The sequence below is a fragment of the Pituophis catenifer genome, unplaced genomic scaffold (genome assembly GCF_029215685.1).
Source record: "Pituophis catenifer annectens isolate HBS135680 unplaced genomic scaffold, rPitCat1.0.hap2 SCAF_8, whole genome shotgun sequence".
Lineage (NCBI taxonomy): Eukaryota > Metazoa > Chordata > Lepidosauria > Squamata > Colubridae > Pituophis > Pituophis catenifer.
Window position 1 is genome coordinate 4,597,570 of NW_027256888.1, and position 21,182 is coordinate 4,618,751.

Genomic DNA, 21,182 nt, shown 5'->3' on the forward strand with positions numbered 1-21,182 from the left:
GATAGGGACAAAATGGGAAGTGAGCATTAGTGATAGATATTATACATGCTGGTATTTGACCATCTTGGATTGCAAAAAATGAAAGTATATCGTAAAAGTTCCATCTCTAAATCACAGCACACACACACACACACACACACACACATGGGGAGAATTATACTTGAGAAATGCGAAGACATTTCTTTAAAAGTGCACACTGCATTTTAAACTGAACGACCTGATTCTCTCAATATACCCAACAGAAACATTCGGTTGAATTCTAATTAAAATAATAAACGGACGTGCATACTTTTTAATAGTTCGCTTTCAGATGGAGATGTGCAGCAAGATGTCCAGTAGGTTAAATAGCTTTCGATTGGACTGGGTTGTATAATTGTAGAGGCTGAAGAAACTGAATAAAGCTAATTGACCGGACACCAATTTTCTCTGTAGTAAGCAGCCAAAAATGTCTACCGTGGGGAACAAGAATGTAGAGTGGCTCTTGTGTCAGAATCCTGAATTTGGCATTCTGATTATAAGTTTTTTGCTGAACAATAATAAGAGTATTTCCGCTAATTTTTCTGATCCTCGTTGATAAACGGACAAAGAAAATGATTTCTATATCCGGCTCAGAACTTTCTTAGGTTTAGTTTCCACAGAAACGCCGAAGTGCTGGAAGTATTTTGACCAATCCCGCCTCCTTTTCTTCTGCTTCTGGAAAACAACAACGCTTAGGAGCATTATTAGAGTAGCCAAAAGGCAGCATCCGAGGAATATTAGCGGCTTTTCCTGAAGGACAAGTAGGCAGAACGTGCAGGACGCCGTTTCCTTTCGCTGCCCGCATTTACTCGTGGGATCGACGGGGAAACCGTTGTTGCAGATCAGCTGATTGTAGAACTGGACGGAAGCTTTGGCTCGGAATTCGGAGGTAAAGAAGCCGATTTTGGGTTTGCCTACTTCATCCGTTAGCTTGAATCCAAAATAGCCTTTGAGGTTGACTTTGTCGATGTGGTACGCTGAAAAGGACAAGCAACCTCAGGTTAATTATTTCTGTACGAACCGAAAAGCCATTCTATAGTATTTGGGGATTAAAAAATTGGATGTAAACTCATTTAAGCTCGTTTCCCCCCCCCCCCCAAAAGGAACAGCCTTCCCTGTATTTCAGCACTTTTTTTAAAAAAAAGTATTTTGTTGGTATTACTAATAATACAATTAACATTTTTTTCTAGAAGCTTTCAACAATGACCTTATTCGTTATGAGTTCTTGTCACACTACATAGATTACTTTGGGGCAGAAGCATTTCTGTCTCAAGAAGATTACTGCTTTATTTATGGTCTCTAAAAATAATTCTTACCGTCTCCCACTTGTCATTTCATCATTTCTTCCTTCTCAAATAATAGTTGTGTACAGATAGTCTTCAATTTACAACAGTTTGTTTAATGACCGTTCAAAGTTCAGTGAAGTTCAAAGTTACAAAGGCTCTGAAAAAAAGTGACTTATGACCACTACAGCATCCCCATGGTCATGTCATCAAAATTCAAAAGCCTTGGCAACTGACTTGTTTAGGACAGTTGCAGTCATATGATCTCCTTTTGTGACCTGATAAGCAAAGTCAATGGGGAAGCCAGATTCGCTTAACAACTTAAGTGTTACTAACTTAACAACGGCAGTGATTCACTTAACAACTGTGGCAAGAAAAGGTGGTAAAATGGGGCTTTAGGACCTGAAGTGTAAAGAGCAGTCGAACATAACTACTGTTGTGTGAAGCACACATGTGCGAACAAATCCTTTGCTCCCGTTTTAGACCTTGTAGGAGGGAAGCCATCTTAATCTAGCAGCCAAAAATCGGGAGGCTGAATATTTTTTTGAATCTATTACAATTGAAGTCATTAACTGACGTGGTACTGGTTGTGGCCCATACGCGGCCTGTGCGGCTGATGGCTGATTCGGACAGCGAGGAGGCTGGTGTGGTGCTGCACCAGCAGCCTGTGCAGCTGGCACTCGAGTCGGACAATGAGGAGGCTGGAGAAGATGTGGTGCCAGAGGCGGGGATTCAGCCAGAGCCTTCAGAACCTCCAGAAGCTCCTTTAAGTGAAGAGGACGAAGAGGAGGAGCCTCTTCTTGATGCACGAGCGCGCTGAGCTGCAAAAAGGCAGGAGTGGCTCCTCAGGAGGAGGTCTCCTCGAGAGTAAGGCTTGGGGCTAATTGGCCACTCCCTTAGCCTATTTAAGGAGGAACACCAACTGAAGCAATTTGCAGGGAACAACTTCGTTCACTCTCCTTCCTGCCTTGATCTTAGTTCTTTGCAAATTGCTTCTGGGCTTTCTGCCAATCATAGTAAGATTAAGATTATTTATTCTTTGGATTTTTATAGGCTAAGAAAGTTAATTAACAGCCTTTGTTTAGACAAAAAAAAACCTTATTTAATTTAGTAAACTAAGGTTTGTACAGACTTTGTGTGTGCTGCGTTCTTTGGGGTCCGTAGCTGGGGCAGAACAGTACCCGTAATCTGTTTTGCGTGTACCCATCCTCTCCATAATCCAGATGCTTTCCTTCCAATAAGGCTATGCTTTTTTAATAAAAATGGGTTGGTCAGATAATTCTGCTAGCAGATCTCTTTGATTCCTCTTTTGATGTGATCTTTCTATGCTAAAAATGGACATCCAGAAGTCCGACATGCTACAAGAAAACCTAACAATATCATTCCAATGAATAAAAATAGGGTACCTCTCCTGCGTTCCTCGAAGCAGTTTCACCCCATCTGTGCAAAGCAAAAAACAATCCAGCAACCCTCTTTAAAGTTTGCTATATAAATGCGCAGAAAACTTTGGAATTATTGAGATGAGCGTCCGCCGCCTTCTACTCACCTTTAAAAGCTTCCTGCACGTACTTTTCGATGTAGTATTTACGGAGCTCATCGTTGTCACTAGATTGATCCTCAATCCCGCTAGCGGTGAGATAAATATCCATATCGCCGTAATGCCGAGTGATCCAGTTCAGGGCTTTGCGTAACCCCCAAGGCACCACCGCGGAGCGAAAGGGGAAAATTAGGTAGCTTAAATCTTGCACGAGTTGAAAGTCCTGATCCAATTCATACCGGCTCCCGTTCTTCGACTCGTGGGCCACAAATCGAGTGGTGAAATGATTCACGGCGATGAAATCGGCAGCCCCTCTGACCAGCTGCTTCTCCTCTTCCGTGAAAAAAGGCAAAAATGAACCGGAAAGTCCTTGGCGGTTTTTGTAACCGAGGTATTTCCTCATGGCCTCTGGGTAGTCCCCCGTCTTCAGCAGGGGATCTAAAAACCAGGCCATTTCAAACTGGAGGAACCGATCGGCCCGTTTCCCAATCGCTAGCGAGATACGGGTTAGCAGGTTCTGCCCAATCACAGTGCAGGGATAGAGACACCTGACCCTGCTGGAAAGACCGATACTGTTTCTCGTAGACCTGCCAAGCCGTGGCATGAGCGATCAGCAAATTGTGAGCTGCTTGGTAAGTGTCGTTGCTGCTGCTGTTGTAAATGTCGCCGAACCGATTCGGCTCGTTGATGGTGATCCAGAATTTAACCAGGTCTCCAAATTCCTGGAAGCACACTTCGGCGTACGTTCTAAATGCCCAGACGGTGGATTGATTCAACCATCCGCCGTGTTGAAGCAAAGGATCTGGCAGGCTTAAGGACTGATGGGTCGGATAGTGTAAGGTGACCACGGGCTTCACGTTGAGTTTGAGTATCTCACTAATCAGACATTGGTAATAGCGCAGGACGTGCCGGTTAAGGGACGACGTGTCGCCATTGGGGAGGAGCAGTGACCAATTGAAGGCGAATCTATAATGAGTGACTTTCATTTTTGATAGCAGTTGAAGGTGCGCTTTAATGCTGATGAAGTCCGTACACTGAACTGGCCGGTTTTTCAATTTCACTCCCTTCACCTGGTAAAATTTTCCATCTCCAGAGACGTTCCAGAGATACAGGTTAGGGTCAGAGAACTGAGGAGAAGAAGCGACGGATTCTGCCTGCGAACCAGAATGAAGATTAAGAAGGAATATTGATTTACATGGGTGGCTTTCCTCCTTCCCAATACATCTAGGAGGCTTTATTTTAGATTTAGGACATTGGCAACACCAGTTATAGCAGGGGTCCTCAAACTACGGGCTGTGGGCTGGATACGGTCTGCCGAAGCCATTAAACTGGCCCACGCAGGACCACAAGGCTGCCCCGCCCACATCACTCCGCTTACCCGCCTTCTGGAGGCTGAGCAGGCCAAAAACGGGCCCACTTTTGGTCTCCAGAGAGGGAGACAGACAGACAGACACACACACACGTCTCTCATTGCCCTCCCAAGGCAGCCACATCCTTTCACTAACCTGCTTTCCACCCCCATGAGCATAACATCAAAGTTTAATTTGTGTGTATTGTTTAATGGACTGCTAAATTGGCCATTCCCACCCAATCACATGCCCACCTAGCCACGCCCACCCAGCTGGTCCGCCCCCCCAACAGTCTGAGGGACCGTGAATTGGCCCCCCGCTTAAAATATTTGAGGACCCCTGAGTTATAGCATGATCTGAAGAGCATCCCAGTCTGTTCCTCTGATACAGGGTGGCTTCTAATAGGATGGTCAAAAGTGGAGTCTTTCTGAGGCAACCTCTGAAGCTACTGGTCCATCCCAACCTTTGTGGGAAGTCATGGATGAAGGTTAAGAGATCAGTACATCTAGACAAGGCCATATAAAAAAGACGGGCTGGGATTATCAGTCTGCAAATGACATCCAGTTTTTCCTCCTCTCCCCATCCATCAGATGCCGGTGAAGATGGGAGGGCTTGTTCTGAATTAATGTTTAGACACAACAACATACTGCAGCACCAAGGACAAGAAATCAATATATCTAGGCAACGTCAAAAAGACGAATGGTATTCAACCTGTTTTGGAAAAGATTGGTCTTAAAAGAGAAACCATCTCGTTGCTTCACCAGAGTTACGTATTCTCAGCTTGCTAAGGCTGAGATGAATTAGCAGGTTTCTCAGTCGAAGCTTCTCCCATCTCTTGAACGTATTTATGTGATAAGAATAATCTATAAAGTAAGAACGTTTTCTCCAGTGGCATTTCCGTGGCCCTCTGTTTAATGGCCCCAACCGAATACTGGTTTGACGGCTTGGGCATTTGAGGAATGCGTGTTTCAAATTACAATCTTCTGATTTATGTTCTACTCCAAATAGTATATTTTTTAAATTTTTATTTTGAGCAAAGCCCTTAAAAAAACCTATAGTTTGGAACATCTACATTAATAAACGATCTGGATTTTAAAAAAAAAAAAAACAAACCTCAGATTTATAAAGGATAATTAACCTTTGAGGGATAAGAGGCATTCTGATGTTTAATATTTGCAACATTTGGGGAAACTTAAATATGTTTTTAATTAATTTTATCGTCCCAAACTTCCTAACAGCGAGGACAATTAAGCAATGGAACAAAAAGTTGCCTTCAGAATCACTGGAGGATTTTAAGAAGAGGCTGGGCCTCTTGTCTAAAATCGTCTGCAATCTTAAATACTCAAAGAGCCATTTGGACCCGTTTCCCACAGAAAAGAAAACACCGGGAGCCACAAAATCCTTCCCGTGCCTGACTATTTCTTGAGCGGCCACAAAACTAGCCTATGTCGTTGAATTAAATGTTCTGTTTTCTTCTGAAACTTTTCTTTTCTTGGATTTATCTATGGTTGGCCTACCGGAGGTTGAAAAGCTCAATAAATCACGTGCCGGTGGGTGTCGCACATTGGCGGTTGTGGCGCATATTTTGAGTGACAGGGAGCCGCAGCAGAGGGGGTGAAAGAGCCACATGCGGCTCCAGAGCTGACTCCTGGTCTAGAAGACCTCCAAGGTCTCTTCCGGCTCTATTCTGATTCCAAGAGTTGGGATGCTTGCTTTAGTTTGCTTACCTTGACAACCGATTCTGTGATGCCCCAGGAGAAATCCCAAGGGAACTGGCCATGGAAAGTCTGGGTTGATTCTTCGGCGGGAAAGCCATTCTCCTGAATGATTTTCTTATAATAAAATGCAGATGATTTGGGGATCCGCTCCTTCTCTTCACTATCGAAATCTACGTAAAACAAACCTCGCCGGATGTTGAATGCCTGTTCCCATTCGAATCCATCCAAGAGAGACCAAAACATATAACCAAAGACATCGACCCGATCATATTTAATAGCTGTGTAAGGCAAATAAATAAAAAACAATTGTCCAATTAACAAACCCAGGCTATGCCGTGCATTCATCGCAAATGCAAACCAGTAAGGAGAAGGATTGGAAAGGATTTCTTTTAGCAACTGCCCGGTTTGTTCATTGAGTTCCAATCTAAGGAATTATTTTTTATTTTGGGTGGATAATTACTTCTTTTAAGACTAATCAGGTGGAGCCAGCAACAGGGCAGGTAAGGTCACATCAGTCTGGTCCATCTTATACCTTATCAATTTTCCCCCCTACTTCTGAAAAGTAACAAAGGCACGGATTACTTTTATCACCAAAGATCTGGACCAGTGGTTCTTAATTTTTTTTGCTGTCAGGACTCTTTCCCACTTTTTAAAAATTATAGAGGATCCCAAAACAGCTTTTGTTTACATAGGTTATATTTATCAATGTTTAGCACATCAAAAAAATCAAAATAGGAGCCTGAATAGCTCAACAGACAGAGCTCTGTAATTTAACACCAGCTGTCTGCAATTAAAGTAAGATCAAATCTCACCAGGCTCAAGGTTGACTCAGCCTTCCATCCTTTCTAAGGTAGGTAAATTGAGGACCCAGTTTGTGGGGGCAATAAGCTGACTTTGTATAAATATACAAAAGTATGAAGGCTATTGCTTAGCGCATTGTAAGCCGCCCTGAGTCTCCGGAGAAGGGCGGCATATAAATCAAATTAAAAAAAAATAAATGGACACATTTGTAGAACATTTTTTGAATCGGATAAAAAAATATTAAAAACTATTCAATATGGACATAAATTTAAAAAAATACTTGCCGTGAAAAAAAACCCATATATATATCTAACGAATAATGAGAAGAAAATTATCTTCAGTGCCTGGCAAATAATTTTGATTCTGCAGACATCCGAGATGGTCTGGAGGGACCCTCGGGATCCAAGGATCGTACTTTAAGCAACACTGACTTAGACCTAATTGCTTCCAAGAGCTTTTAATTTAGGCCAAGGACCTTGGATGCTCTCGCCTAATATATCATCAACCACTTGTCCCCAGATATTTCCTTCCAATGGCCTGGAAGGTTTCTCTTTAGGACTGCAATGGGAGAGAAGAAAACTTGCAAGCTTCCGTTGATTTACCTGTTGGCCACTTAGCTGATGCTTACCTGTAATACATTCTGCAAAGTTAGCTGCGGTCACGAATTTATTACGTGTCATGTGTACAGGTAGTCCTCGACTTACGACCACTGTTGAGCCCAAAATTTCTATTGCTAAATGAACATATTTGTTAAGTGAGTTTTGCCCCCATTTTACGACTTTTCTTGTCACCTTCGCTAAGCGAGTCACTGCAGTCGTTAATAACACAGTTGTCCGGTGAATCTGGATTCCCCCCATTGACTTGGCTCATCAGAAAGTTGCAAACTTGGACACTGCAACCGTCATAAGTAGGAGACAGCTGCCAAGCGTCTGAATTTTGATTGTGTGACCACAAAGATGCTGCCATGCAGGGGTGAAATCCAGCAGGTTCTGGAGAACCGGTAGCGGAAATTTTGAGTAGTTCAGAGAACTGGCAAATACCATCTCTGGCTGGCCCCAGAATGGGGAGGGAATGGAGATTTTGCAATATCCTTCCCTCAGGAGTGGGGAGGGAATGGGGATTTTGCAGTATCCTTCCCCTGCCACGCCCACCAAGCCACACCACGCCCACCAAGCCACGCCCACAGAACCGGTAGTAAAAAAAACTGAATTTCACTACTGCTGCCATGTTGGTTAAGTGTGAAAAACGGTAATTAAGTCACTTTTTTCTGTGCCGCTGTAACTTTAAATAGTCTGAAAGTCAAGGAATACCTGTAATTGACTCTATTTTGATTTCCCTCATTTAAACAACCCTCTTTCAACACAACTGGCCACTTTCAAATCCCCCCCCCACCTCCGACCCCCTTACGCACCTTGCAAAACGTTATTTATAAAGGTCTTCGTTAAGTAAATAGCCGTAGTATCTTCTGTTTTCACATCTTTGTCGGTGAACCACCCGTTTTCAGTGATCAAGATTCTGGGATTATCATATTCCACTTTAATCCAGTTCAGAACGGCCCTCAGGTCGAGGGAGAAATTTTGTCCCGTTTTGGGCAGCTTGCTTAGAGGTTTAAAGTTATTTGGCCCGAAAGAAAAGGCAAAGAAATCGGCCGTCCCTTTAAAATGTTTTTTTTCCATTGGGGTGACATTTGGGAGGAGAGAGCCAAGTTCCATCTTCAGCTCTTCTGGGTAATCGCCATCTCCGTGTATTGGCTTCGCAAACCAACCTAGAACTTTCTGCATAGACAGCTGACATTTTTCAATATCTGATTTACTATTGATTCTGTTTGGTTCAAGCCAGTGAGATCCTAACGTGATTGACAAAAATCCCCTCTGTTGGGGTCGAAAATATTGGTCATAATTATGCCAAACTTTTGCATGAGCCTAAAAAGGAAGAAAAAAAAAACATTTGGAGTTTAAGTATATTATAGGTGTTAGTTGCAGTTTGTTTGTACAAATACATTTCTTAGATGCAAATGTTAAAATCCAAGTATTAATTATTGTTAATGATACAGTTGAGCTAACTTAAAGACAAATAGGTTTATTGTGATACAGGACTTTTTATAAGCTGGTATTCAGTTTACCAAGTTAATGACCTGAAAGCTCCCAGCATAATAAATCTGTTAGCTCATTCATGTGGAATTTATCGCTACAGAAAGATTTTATTGATCGGCAATTTCCGTGTGAGAGGTACATGTGTCCATGAAATAAGCTGCATTCTTAGGAACAGAATCAGAAATTGGGAACAACTCTGGTAAATCAAGAATATACGGGGGTCACACGCGGGAATCAATAGATCTGCAGAGGATTAGTAATAAAGACTTCTAATGTCTAAAATGTAAAATGTCTTCAACTCAAGGTTGATCCTCAATGATTTCATGCATTCATCCGTGTTTGATGAAGTTTAGAAATATGGAATATAAATAAATACTTTTCTTGGCAACAATACAGAACTTGTTTGCCATTATATACTTTGAGCCTGTTTATTCAACTTTACAATTTAGCCTACCTCACTATTAATTCTGTATGACCTTAACTTGTTGAGATCAACCAAACTGGCTGTTTGCTACCCCAAAATTTGGTTATAAAACCACTCTAACAATATGACACAATAACAATTTCAAAATTACTCACACCTCTGCATTCTAGTTAACCAGCATATCCAATGAGGACAGGCCTATGGAAATCATTGGTGTGTATCTATATATATATCTATCTATCTATCTATCTATCTATCTATCTATCTATCTATCTATCTATCTATCTATCATCTATCTATCTATCTATCTATCTATCTATCTATCTATCTATCTATTGATTACTGAAAGCCATTCTTCATTGAGTTTATTTGTCACCCATCTTATTTCACAATCACAGAAAGACTAAGAATGCTTCTGAACAATAAACCTGTAATTACAATGTAATGTGCACCTAATACACATTTGCTGGCTGTGAAGAGGGTAGCAAAATTCGAAGTGGACATCTTATCTAAATCAAATGGGAAGGGTTGCTGTGCCCTCCATCGTTCAGTACATAATACATGACTTAATCCTGAATCGGTCACAAGGAAAATATCAATCTTTCCTTTCCGTATCAGGGTTCCCTGACCTCTTGGGGCGAGTGGCTATTTTTGACTTTTAAGAACTTCAGTGTTCTCACAAAACGGCATTTGATACAGTTGGAGTGCACTAGATTAGTGTTTTTCAACAGTAAGATGTTGGACTTCAACTCCCAGAATGCATGCTAGCTGGGGAATTCTGGGAGTTGAAGTCCACACAAATTTGCCAAGTTTGAAAAAAGCCCTGCAACTACTAAAGGATGAATGCAAAATCCCAGAACTCTTCCTTTCTCTTCCACTTCTCTTTTTTAAAGGCGAAAGGAATATTTTCAAACAAAGTTCTGGGTTGCATTCCCCCCCCCCCGCCCCCCACTTGAAAGTTGTTCTTGGTTTTGCAGCACGCCAGGTTTCCCCATCTATTAATTTTTAATTAAAAGGAAATTAAAAAATAAATAAATTAAAAATCAAATGTAACGAGGAACACGGACACTTCATTTTCAGCACTTCAGGAGTCCATGATTATGAAAGTGGAAGATTACTGAGGAACAGTGGCGCATAAAAAAAAATGAAAAGTACTCCGGAACGGGCTGAAGGTTGGTTATAAAGTTTTACGGTAAATTCGTTTGATTTATGGGAAGGAATTTGATGTCTTTCCCCCCCTGGGTCGGAGTCTCCAAACCTGGCAAATTTAAGTCTTGTGGACTTCAACTCCCAGAATCCCTCAGCCAGCCATTAAAAGTTGCCAAGTTTGGAGACCCCCTGCCCTAGACAAACGCACTGATGTGATTATTCGTGTGTTTGTCATTTTTTTGCTTTAGATAAAGAAGATGACTCCGTACGTAGAAAAGCAATACGATAGGAGCCCTCAACTCCAACATCCGTGACTCAGCAAGACAAGCCTATGTAAACATTTATTTTCAAAGCTTTATCGGCGTAATATATCTCCTCCTTCCCAAAGCAGGATGCTGCTCGGAAGGGAACTGGAACTGGGACAGCTGTCAGCCTTGAGAAAACATTTAAAAATGATAAAAGGTGGAAAAATACCACTATCAACCTTTGTAGTTTCTAGTCTGATCATCTTTTTTTCCCTCCAAGCATTTATCTAAGGCCTGGATATCCACATTAACCTTTGAGATGGAGAATAACCCTGCTTCTGCCCACGGACAAATGAATTACACCGCTCATTAAATGTAATAAGAGCTCTGCATCCAGGCTTTCTGAAAATAGCAGGGAGCACAAGTGCTTGGGGGTGTGGGGAGTGGCAAGAATAACTGGAAGGGAGGGGACCTTGGAGGTCTTCTAGTCCAACCCCCTGCCCAGGCAGGAAACCCTACACCTCTTCAGACAAATGGTTATCCAACCTCTTCTTAAAAACTTCCAGTGTTGGAGCATTCACAACTTCTGGAGGCAAGTAGTTCCACTGATTAATTGTTCTCACTGTCAGGAAATTTCTCCTTAGTTCTAAGTTGCTTCTCTCCTTGATGAGTTTCCATCCGTTGCTTCTTGTCCTGCCTTCAGGGGCTTTGGAGAATAGCTTGACTCCCTCTATGGCAGCCCCTGAGATATTGGAAGACTCTGCTATCATGTCTCCCCTAGTCCTTCTTGTCATTAAACTAGACATACCCAGTTCAGTGGTGGGTTCCTCCCGGTTCGGCCGAGCTGGTAGCGGTGACGATATGACGTCACCGAACCGGTTCTCTTTGTTCGGGAGCTGCACCCTCCCGCCCGCATTATTCTTACTTTTTATTTGGCCCCGCCCCCAATCTATTCGCTGCCTCCCAAGTCCCAGCTGATGGCTAGAAGGAAAAAAACCTGTTTAAACTCTTGCTGCCGGGCTTCAGCTGATCAGTGTTAAAAGGCAGTGTGGTGGTCGACCGGTGCCTCCAAAAACAAATGGGTAGACCGGGACGCTCCAAGAACAAATGGGTAGACCGGTACAGCTCTGCAAGCAGTTAAAAGCCTGGTAGACCAGTACCTCTGCTAAATCCTAAAGAATTGTCACATGACCATCAAGCCATGCCCACAAAATAAGCCACGCCCACAGAACCGGTAGTAAAAAAACTTAGAACCCACCCCTGACCCAGTTCCTGCAACCGTTCTCCATATGTTTTAGCCTCCAGTCCCCCAATCATCTTTGTTGCTCTTCTCTGCACTCTTTCGAGAGTCTCAATATCTTTTTTATATTGTGCTGACCAAAAGTGGATGCAATACTGCAAGTGTGGTCTTTCCAGGGCGCTATCAAAAATATGCTGACTCCGTAAACTGCTTAGAGAGGGCTGTAAAGCACTGAAAAGCGTTATATAAGTCTAAGTGCTATTGCTACTAATACAAAACACACCCACACACAAGACACCAAGAGTTGTCAGAAATCAAGAAAGAGAAGGTGGTAGGCACTCTTAACAACCTGGCCTCTTTAAGATGTTGGACTTCAATTCCCAGAATGCATTCTGGTTGGGGGAATTCTGGGAGTTGAAGTCAACCTAGTCTTCAGGCTTGGGTTGTGCTTCCATTCGGATTTTATAAGAGCCACTCCAAGCTGGTGCCTTTCAAAAATATTGCTACAATTCCCAATCTCGGGGGTGGGGTGGGTGGAGTGGGGGGGGGAAATATGAAAAATTCTGGGAGATGTGATACCAAAATAAATTCACCACACAGCCCCTCCCACCTGAAATTGCTTCTTAATACATAATCAGTTTTGACACCTTGATGACAAGGGAGACTGCTAAGTAAACAACGGAAATATAATCAATAAATAGCAATGTAGTCTTTATGCCGACGGCATTAATTTTTGCATAATCTGTTATGCTCAAATTCTGCTTACTCTTTTCTCAAAAAGCATGGTAGAATAAATGGCAATATTTCCTTGTCTAGGAAGACCCGACCTGCATTTATCCTCTGCTTTTCATGTATTTATACAGAAAGTCCTACTCCCACATACTAATATTTATTTTGAGATACGCATGCATACAACTATAGCCATAAAACTCTTTTCAAATACTGTCTAAGTGGAAGATGCCATGTAACAGTTAAGAGCTGTTGAGGGTTGATTAAGCCCAAGGAAAGGCAAAAGTTTATCTTGCCCCACCTTCGCTGTTGTGCGACAGAACCTGGGCTACTAACCAAGTCCTATATCTGAAACCAACTAAGCCAAGAATCTACTCAAGGGAATACCTTACTCCAAGCAGAAACCATGGAGCACATGCAAACTTCAATGGTTATAAGGTAATGTTTATCTGCACGATATTGTAAGCCATTCAAAAGAAGCATTCTTCCCTGAGAAAATGTATTTAGAGTAGGATAGAATAAAGAAGAGTAGAGTAGAGTAGAGTAGAGTAGAGTAGAGTAGAGTATAACAGAACAGAGTTGGAAGGGACCTTGGAGGTCTTCTAGTCCAACCCCCTGCTTAGGCAGGAAACCCAACACCACTTCAGACAAATGGTTGTCCAACCTCTTCTTAAAAACTTCCAGTGTTGGAGCATCCACAATTTCTGGAGGCAAGTTGTTCCACTGATTAATTGTTCTCACTGTCAGGAAATTTCTCCTTAGTTCTAAGTTGCTTCTCTCCTTGATTAGTTTCCACCCGTTGCTTCTTGTCCTGCCCTCAGGATATTTTAAGCTCCTTCCTTCATCCTTCCTTCCACGGAGGGAGAGAAATAATAGGTGGGAAGACGAACGGAGTGGAGCGTCCAGAAGTTGGCTGAGAAACTTCCAAACACAAGAGCTTTTCACACGTTGTGTTTGCCACGACCACTTCAAAGGCCTTCTGAGTTTTACTCGGCACCCAGTTACTTTGCCCTGGGTTAATCTGATCACTTCTGGCACCGGAATTCAATAGCAGGAGAACAATGACCATTCTACCCGCTTGGGCCTGATGTAGACTCAACGGATGTACAAAGAAGCAAAGCAGGTCTACTCCGAAGACCCTTTTAGATTTGTTTAGCTGGCTCTGGCTCCTCCCAGAAAGATAAAGTCTACCAGACTTAGAGATGGGTTTTGCTGATCCATCCATCAACTCCAAACTTTATTGCTTCGTGGGAAATGTTTAGTGAGCAAGATTCTTAAGAAGTGGGTATTTGCCCTACAATGTCTTCATAATCCTTGAGATTTCTGCGTAGAGTTTCTTCCATATCTTGGGATAAGATAAAGGTAAATCATTCATTGGTCTGAAGGCCTCTAGCCAGATGAAGTAATGCCTCAATGTTACTGCAGACACGGTGATCGTTTTCCTAATTCAGTTACCGGCAAAATCTAGTAGTTGAGAAAATGGGAATGCTAACCAATGGACTCCATTCTATTTGCGTAAGAGGCATCTCTCAATAGCTGACATGATACCAAGCTATGGTTTGTCTTATTTATGATGTGCTGAATAAACCCATTATACCAAGTTCACACAACATGCTAAGCTACCAACCATGGTTATATTCACAACACGACGTTCAGCTGTTTTCTTTCCCTAAGTGCTTTTAGGTATTTAGGTCACTTCTGTTGTGGGAATTTGTCCAGAGGAAAGATTGATATTTAATCGGCTGAGAACAACATAAGGAATGGAATGGACCAGTACTGAAGGTCCATCTAATTCAATAACCTGTGACTCCCAATATCCAGTTGGACACCCCTGCTAGAACCACATGTCATCCATGGAAGCAAAAGTCCCCTTTGGCTTCTGTTCCTCAGCAACTGGCATTCAGGGATTCCAAACGATGCATTTATTTAATTCCCACTTGGAGCTAAGTTAGTGAGTTTTCCCACATCTTGCGTTTAGATGATCACATCACCATTTTGCTAGCTGGGAGAACTCCTAGAAATGCTGAGTTACCAGACCAATGTTGTCCCAGGACTCTTAGAACGCAGTAAGATAGGATAAAGCATCACCGAGAAACACTTCTTCACTAATACTGTTTAATCATTTATTTTAGTTTGGGTTAGGTCTAGAGCACCTTAGTTAAGAACAAGGCTTGGAAGCGTTGCATGCCAATGATCTACCTGGACAAGAAGTCAACGTTGTCTAAGAGAAAAGACGAAGGGAAGGGAGGGGGAGGGGAGGGGAAGGAAAGGGAGGGAAAGGGAAAAGATGATTTCCGATGCTACAAGGAACCTCAATGTGGAAGCTGTCAAGAAGACGGAAGTTGTTTCCATTGCCTTCTTCTCCAACTATAAATCATTGTTTAGGCTCAGTGGCTAAGATGCTGAGCTTGTTGATCGAAAGGTCGGCAGTTCAGCGGTTCGAATCCCTAGTGCCGCGTAACGGGGTGAGCTCCCGTTACTTGTCCCAGCTTCTGTAACCTAGCAGTTCAAAAGCAGGTAAAAAAATGCAAGTAGAAAAAATAGGGACCACCTTTGGTGGGAAGGGAACAACGTTCCGTGCACCTTTGGCGTTGAGTCATGCCGGCCACATGACCACGGAGGCGTCTTCGGACAGCGCTGGCTCTTCGGCTTTGAAACAGAGATGAGCACCGCCCCCTAGAGTCGGGAACGGCTAGCACATATGTGCGAGGGGAACCTTTACCTTTACCTTTAGGTAATATCTCTGAGACAATGACCCAATGGGGTACACATTATCTAGTATCTTTTTAACAAATACCAGTATGAGGGTTAAACTAACAAAGCGTACCATTTCTACATGGGAAGGAATTCTTATTAGACTTGTCCACATAATTAACCACCAGACAATCTGGAAGCGATTTCCCCATTGCTGCTTTCTGGGGGGTTTTCCCTGGACTTGAAACACCCCCCCCCCCACCCCCCAGATCTTGTTTAAGAAGGAAGAATTTTCTGGAAGCCTCCCATTCAAGTGCTAAGTAGGATACGCAGGTTCGAACCTGCTTCTTTCGAAACCACACAGAGGAAAGTCGGCGAGGCACTACCAAGTCAGACGCTCAGGAAAAGTCCAAGTGATGTTGGCAAAACAATTTTTATCTGATTTTGATCACCTGTTGGCAGGTAGGGAGAATCTCAGCAACCACCTTCACATGGAATTTGAAAAGGCAAAGGGTAAAGTCTTTGTTGACTGCAATCTAGGAGAAGTCATGAACCAAACACGAATACTCTGTTTTCTTTTCAGATCGTATAAATAAATTAAAATGTTCCTCAAAAATACAGAAGTGGCTTGCTGCTGCCTTCTTCGAGGATTTAACTTCCAAATGTAATCTACAGCCCTGAGAATCTCTGGGGGTCTCCCATCCATGTTTGAGCATGCTTAGCTTTTTCAAGAACCATCTAAAATGGGTAGGCGCTGGCCCATGCACAGAGAGAGAGAGAGAGAGGGAGTGGGAGATAAAGAGTGCCACAACGCATGTTTTAATTAAATTGTTTTAAATTAAACAATTTAAACTGAAGTGTTTTAATTTCCACTTGGCCACCGAGTCATTTTCAGAATCAACACATCTGCGTTTCCTGTGGCAGCTGTTCCATTCTTTCTCCACGTTGAATATATTTCTAGGGACGGTTCCTGGAATTTTCCATCACCTGGACAACAGGTAATTTCTTTTTTTAATCCTTCACATCAGTATGAGAGAAAAATGGGTCTCTAAATAGACAAGCTGGCTTTTGTTAATCTTCGAGAGCATGTTGTTGTTTTCAAAGGGTGATTTAAAGGCTAAAGGAGAATGAAATTACCGTGTTTTAGACTTCTTTCAAGATTCTCCTCCAGTCAACGTTTTATCAGTGTGACTTGTCTCCAGCATCATCAGCACTTTTGTTCCACAGTCCAAACTACCAAACTTATGTGGGGGGAAAAAATAAATACAGGTAATCCTCGACTTACGACCAGGGGTGAAATCCAGCAGGTTCTGACATGTTCTGGAGAACCGGTAGCGGAAATTTTGAGTAGTTCAGAGAACCGGTAGAGGAAATTTTGAGTAGTTCAAAATTTGGTCCCAGAGTGGGGAGGGAATGTGGATTTTGCAGTTTCCTTCCCCTGGAGTAGGGTGGGAATGGAGATTTTGCATTATCCTTTCCCTGCCACGCCCACCAAGCCACACCACACCCACCAAGCCACGCCCATAGAACCGGTACTAAAAAAAAATTGAATTTCACCACTTCTTACGACTACAACTGAGCCCAAAATTTCTGTCGTGAAGTGAGTTCTGCCCCATTTCACGACCTCTCTTGCCACAGTTGTTAAGCGAATCACTGTGGTTGATAAAGTTAGCAACCTGGTTGTTAAACGAGTTGTGCTTCCCCACGGACTTCGCCTTTCAGAAGGTCGCAAAAGGGGGATTGCGTGACCCCGGGGACGCTGCAACCATCATTAATATGAGTCAGTTGCCAAGCGTCTGAATTCTGATCACATGAGCATGGGGACACCGCAACGGTCCTAAGTGTGAGAAATGGTCAGAAGTCACTTTGTTCAGTGCCGCTGTAACTTTGAACGGTCACTAAGCAAACTGTTGTAAGCCGAGAACTGCCTGTATAACAGTTTCAGTTGTGATGTTGAGGACTCCTCCAGAAATGTACACATTTATATTCTTCCACCAGAGGTCTAATTTTGGTGAAGTGTGTAAGGTTCTGCAGTCATGACACAAGCCTAAGATTGATTGATTGATTGATTGATTGATTATTTATTTATTTATTTATTTATTTAAATTTTTATACCCCCCCTTCTCCCGAAGGACTTAGGGCGGTGTACAGCCATACTAAAACAACATATACCCATAAAATTTAAGAACAGTTTAAAATATATTAAAGTTTGGCCCTTGATTGAAAATCAAGAGTGGAGAGTTGGTTTCTGACAGAAAACCACTTGAAGGGACTAGAAGCATTTGAAATGCGGATTGAGAGGCGGCTGTTACGTATAAGTTGGGTTGACAAAATCAGAAATGGGGAGGGGATAAGCTGCCTGGGAAAAGCCAAGGGAAATCATCAAAGCCATTAAAAAGCGAAAGTTTGAATATTTTGGACATGGGATATGACATCCGGAAAAATAAAACATTCTTCACTTAATCCTCCAAGGAAAGATTGAAGGCAAACGAAAAGAAGAAGAAGAAGAAGATCATGGCTGCAAAATCTAAGGGACCGGTTTGGACAAAATTCAACAGCACTTTTTAGTGTGGCTGTTGATAAAAATAGGATCACCAACCTGATCGCCAATGTCCGATGACGGATAAGGTACAAGAAGTAGTAGTACAAGGTAAACAATGAGCCATTTTGACCTTCACACCCAAAGATCTTCCTTCAGATCTAAAACCTACTAGGTTTTGAATGGGCTTCATGTAGGAGGTCTAACTGCATTGCCCAACTTTGCAATATCTCCATGGCTATTCTTTCCCTTCTAAGGCACTAAGCTACCTAGGGAAGTGTAATTATAAGTGTCAAAAAGAGTTTAGATCGGATTGGAAGCAATATTACCTGCAGTAAAAACTACCGTGAAAATAACTAAAATTACCCTGATTATTGCACCACTGTTCACGTGTAATGCCCTGCCAGTATGATGATGCCAAATGTCCACTCTAATAGGCAGCAGAGGGATCTCAAAAAATGCAGGTTTTGATACAATTTTTGAATTAGCTTTCTGATTTTATAAACATTAGTTCAGGCACAGACTTTCGAGAACACGATTTAAGTGAGCGAATGAATCTTTCCTTCTTTCCCAGATGGAAGAAATGCCTGAAGGAAGAACAAGCTTGATGTCATATTGACGTTCTTGAAATATTGACGTGTTTATCTTGAAACAAAAAGGATGTGTGAGATCAGCACAGCGGGCATAATCTGGAATTAGACGTTATCATCCCAGAATTATGTACCGTATATATAATTCCTTCCTTTAGCTTGAATTCTAGAGCCATCAGCTATGTTTTGGGGGCTCATCTCAACATTTCTAGAACTTGGGTTAAGGAAGGACAAACTAAAAAGAAAGCTTTTTAGTAGACAAACAAGATTTGTCAAGGGATGAATTCAAATTAAAATATAATACTGTTAAAATCAATTAATGATTAATTCATGGCTTTATGGTAAAACTGATGGTGCAATTAAGACCAGCCAAGAGAGCAGATTTATTTCCTCCAAGAAATATAGAGAAATTATTGCAAGAAAGCAAGAAATATGTTTCATGCGCAAAGCCTGCATAGAAGCATTATTTGTCCTCTTCCCACTGTCCTCTTTCCTTCTTATACCTTCCTTTTCTGCTATGATTTACTGCAACTTTCTTTCTTACGACCAAACCTCTCCCTGCCATACCTTGATCAGGTTATGTCCTACCACGTAGGCGGCACCTTCACGCCTCTCTCCGGGTGCATGAAGTCCCGTGCCGTATCCGTGCCAAGCAATGAGATAAGGGTTGTGCATTGTAATCCAGTACTTCACACGATCTCCAAAGGCTTGGAAGCAAAAAGTGGCGTAATCGTTGAAAAGGTCCACGAGGGAGTCGTTTTCCCAGCCTCCGTATCTTTCGTGCAACTCCCACGGCAAGTCCCAGTGGTAGAGAGTGATGATGGGCTCGATGCCTCTGTGGACGAGGGCATCTAAGAGACGATTGTAGTAGTGGAGTCCTTTCTCATTGACGGCTGTCACCATCCCGGTAGGAAAGAGCCTTGGCCACGAAATGGAAAAGCGGTACGAAGAAACCCTCAAAAAACTCAGAGCAGCTAAATCTTTTTCCAGAAAGGTGTAGCTGTCACCCCAGTCCTCCGTCCTGTAAGCGTGCCTGAAGTTGGAATGGAGGAAGTGGTCCCATATCGAAGGACCTCTCCCATCCTTCTGCCGACTCCCCTCCACCTGGAATGCACTGGTTCCCACTCCCCAGAGGAAATGGGGAGGGAACGTGTCATACAGAAACAGCAGAGTTTCGTTCACAGGACTTAAGTGGGGATCCTTTTCCCACACAGAAATTCCCTCCCTGCGAAATCCGGAAACGGACTGTATAAAAACTAAAGCCCATAAACCTATGGGACACTTCAGATGCCAGCCAGCCATTCTATACCTGCGGAGCAGATGCTAAAAGTCACATTTCTTTTTAAAGGCTGCCAAAAATTGATTCCTGGATTGCTGCTGCATACCTTGTCTCGTTCGCTCCTGGGTCCCTGGAGTGTCTTATCAAAGCTTCGGTTTAAAAAAAAAAAAAAAAGCTTGTGATTCCAGAAGCCCTGTTAATAATTAGCCTGAAATTACAGGACTTTAGGATCAGTCATGAGAGGCAAGGCAACCTCTTGTTTGCTCTGCTTTTTATGGCCGCTGGGGAACGCTGGTGGGGTATCTGATCCTGAACGCCTTCCCAATTTATAGCCGCTTCTGAAGCTGTGAATCAGAGCTTCAGCTTGTCAGTGGATGCTAACTGCTGATTTGATTATGTTTAAAGGGAATAGAAAGTAATTGTATTTGAGACACAATGGCCTCAAGTAAGGAATCAGATGCCACTTTTTAACCTACGCTCAGCCAGAGAAAAGGGCAGAGCGAAAGCTGCAACAATAAAAAAAAAAAAACTCTTCAGCTCTTGAGGTTCATAATGTACAAGTTTTTGTCAGAAAGCTGCTCGTATCTCTGGAGGTTGAAATGTTTGTGACCTTGGCAACATCTACACAAAAGCAGATGGGTTTTGGTATCGTCAGGATGCTGTAAATTGGCTTGAATGTATGCATGCACCCCAAAACAAGTTGCTGCTCGTTTATTTTCCCCTGGTCTTCAGACGAAGCAGAACAATTGTTCATTTAAATCTGGCATGGGGCAAATCCTTGGACATTTTCTCTGATTTGTAAGCGATGTTACTGTTTTTTGGGATATACATTTATTCATTTGTCAAATATATGATAGAGCCAGTTTGGTGTGGTAGCTAAAGTGCCAGCTTAAAAACCAGAAGAATGTGAGTTTTAATCCTTCCTTAACCACGAAAGTCAGTTAGGTGACTTTGGGCCAGTCACTCATTCTTAGCCTGACCCACCTCACTGGGTTGTAGTGGGGGGAAATAGAGAAAGGAGTATTATGTGCATTCATCACCTTGAGTTACTTATAAAGTAATACAAGTGGGATTAAAAATCTAATAAAAAAATATATATAAAGCTTGCCTGACTCGTGAAGAATCTGGGTGATGTATAACGTTAAAAACAACAGGAAATTACAGGAAACAACTCCACAGATTACAAACTGAAACTATAAACAGAGAAGTGACAACTTTGCTTGTTTGTTATTCTGTAAAATTAATTCCAGAAAGATGGGTCTCTGCTAAAGTGGAGGTGTAAGAATGTGCGTTAAAATGTCTGTCACAGATTTTATCAACATATGTATGGTATTCTCGCCTACAGTTCTATCCTTTACTAAAAAAAAGGAAGTATGTCATCCTGGAACAAAAATATACAATTGCTTCCCACAAGGACATATTTTCCAGCATGCTTGCCATCAGAAGTTGTGGGTGCTTCATCACTGGAGGTTTTTAAGAAGAGACTGGACAGTC

The 21,182-nt window shown here is 42.4% G+C and overlaps 1 protein-coding gene across 1 annotated transcript; it reads right to left on the bottom strand.

The window, feature by feature from the left end:
* Nucleotides 1–597: 597 nt before the first annotated feature.
* On the bottom strand, nt 598–19,711 carry KLB (klotho beta). The gene is given in 6 exon segments (XM_070948726.1): nt 598–995; nt 2,848–3,316; nt 3,318–3,992; nt 5,915–6,183; nt 8,118–8,628; nt 18,977–19,711. Coding segments are annotated over 6 exon segments (3,057 nt in total).
* Between the last annotated feature and the right edge of the window lie 1,471 nt (nt 19,712–21,182).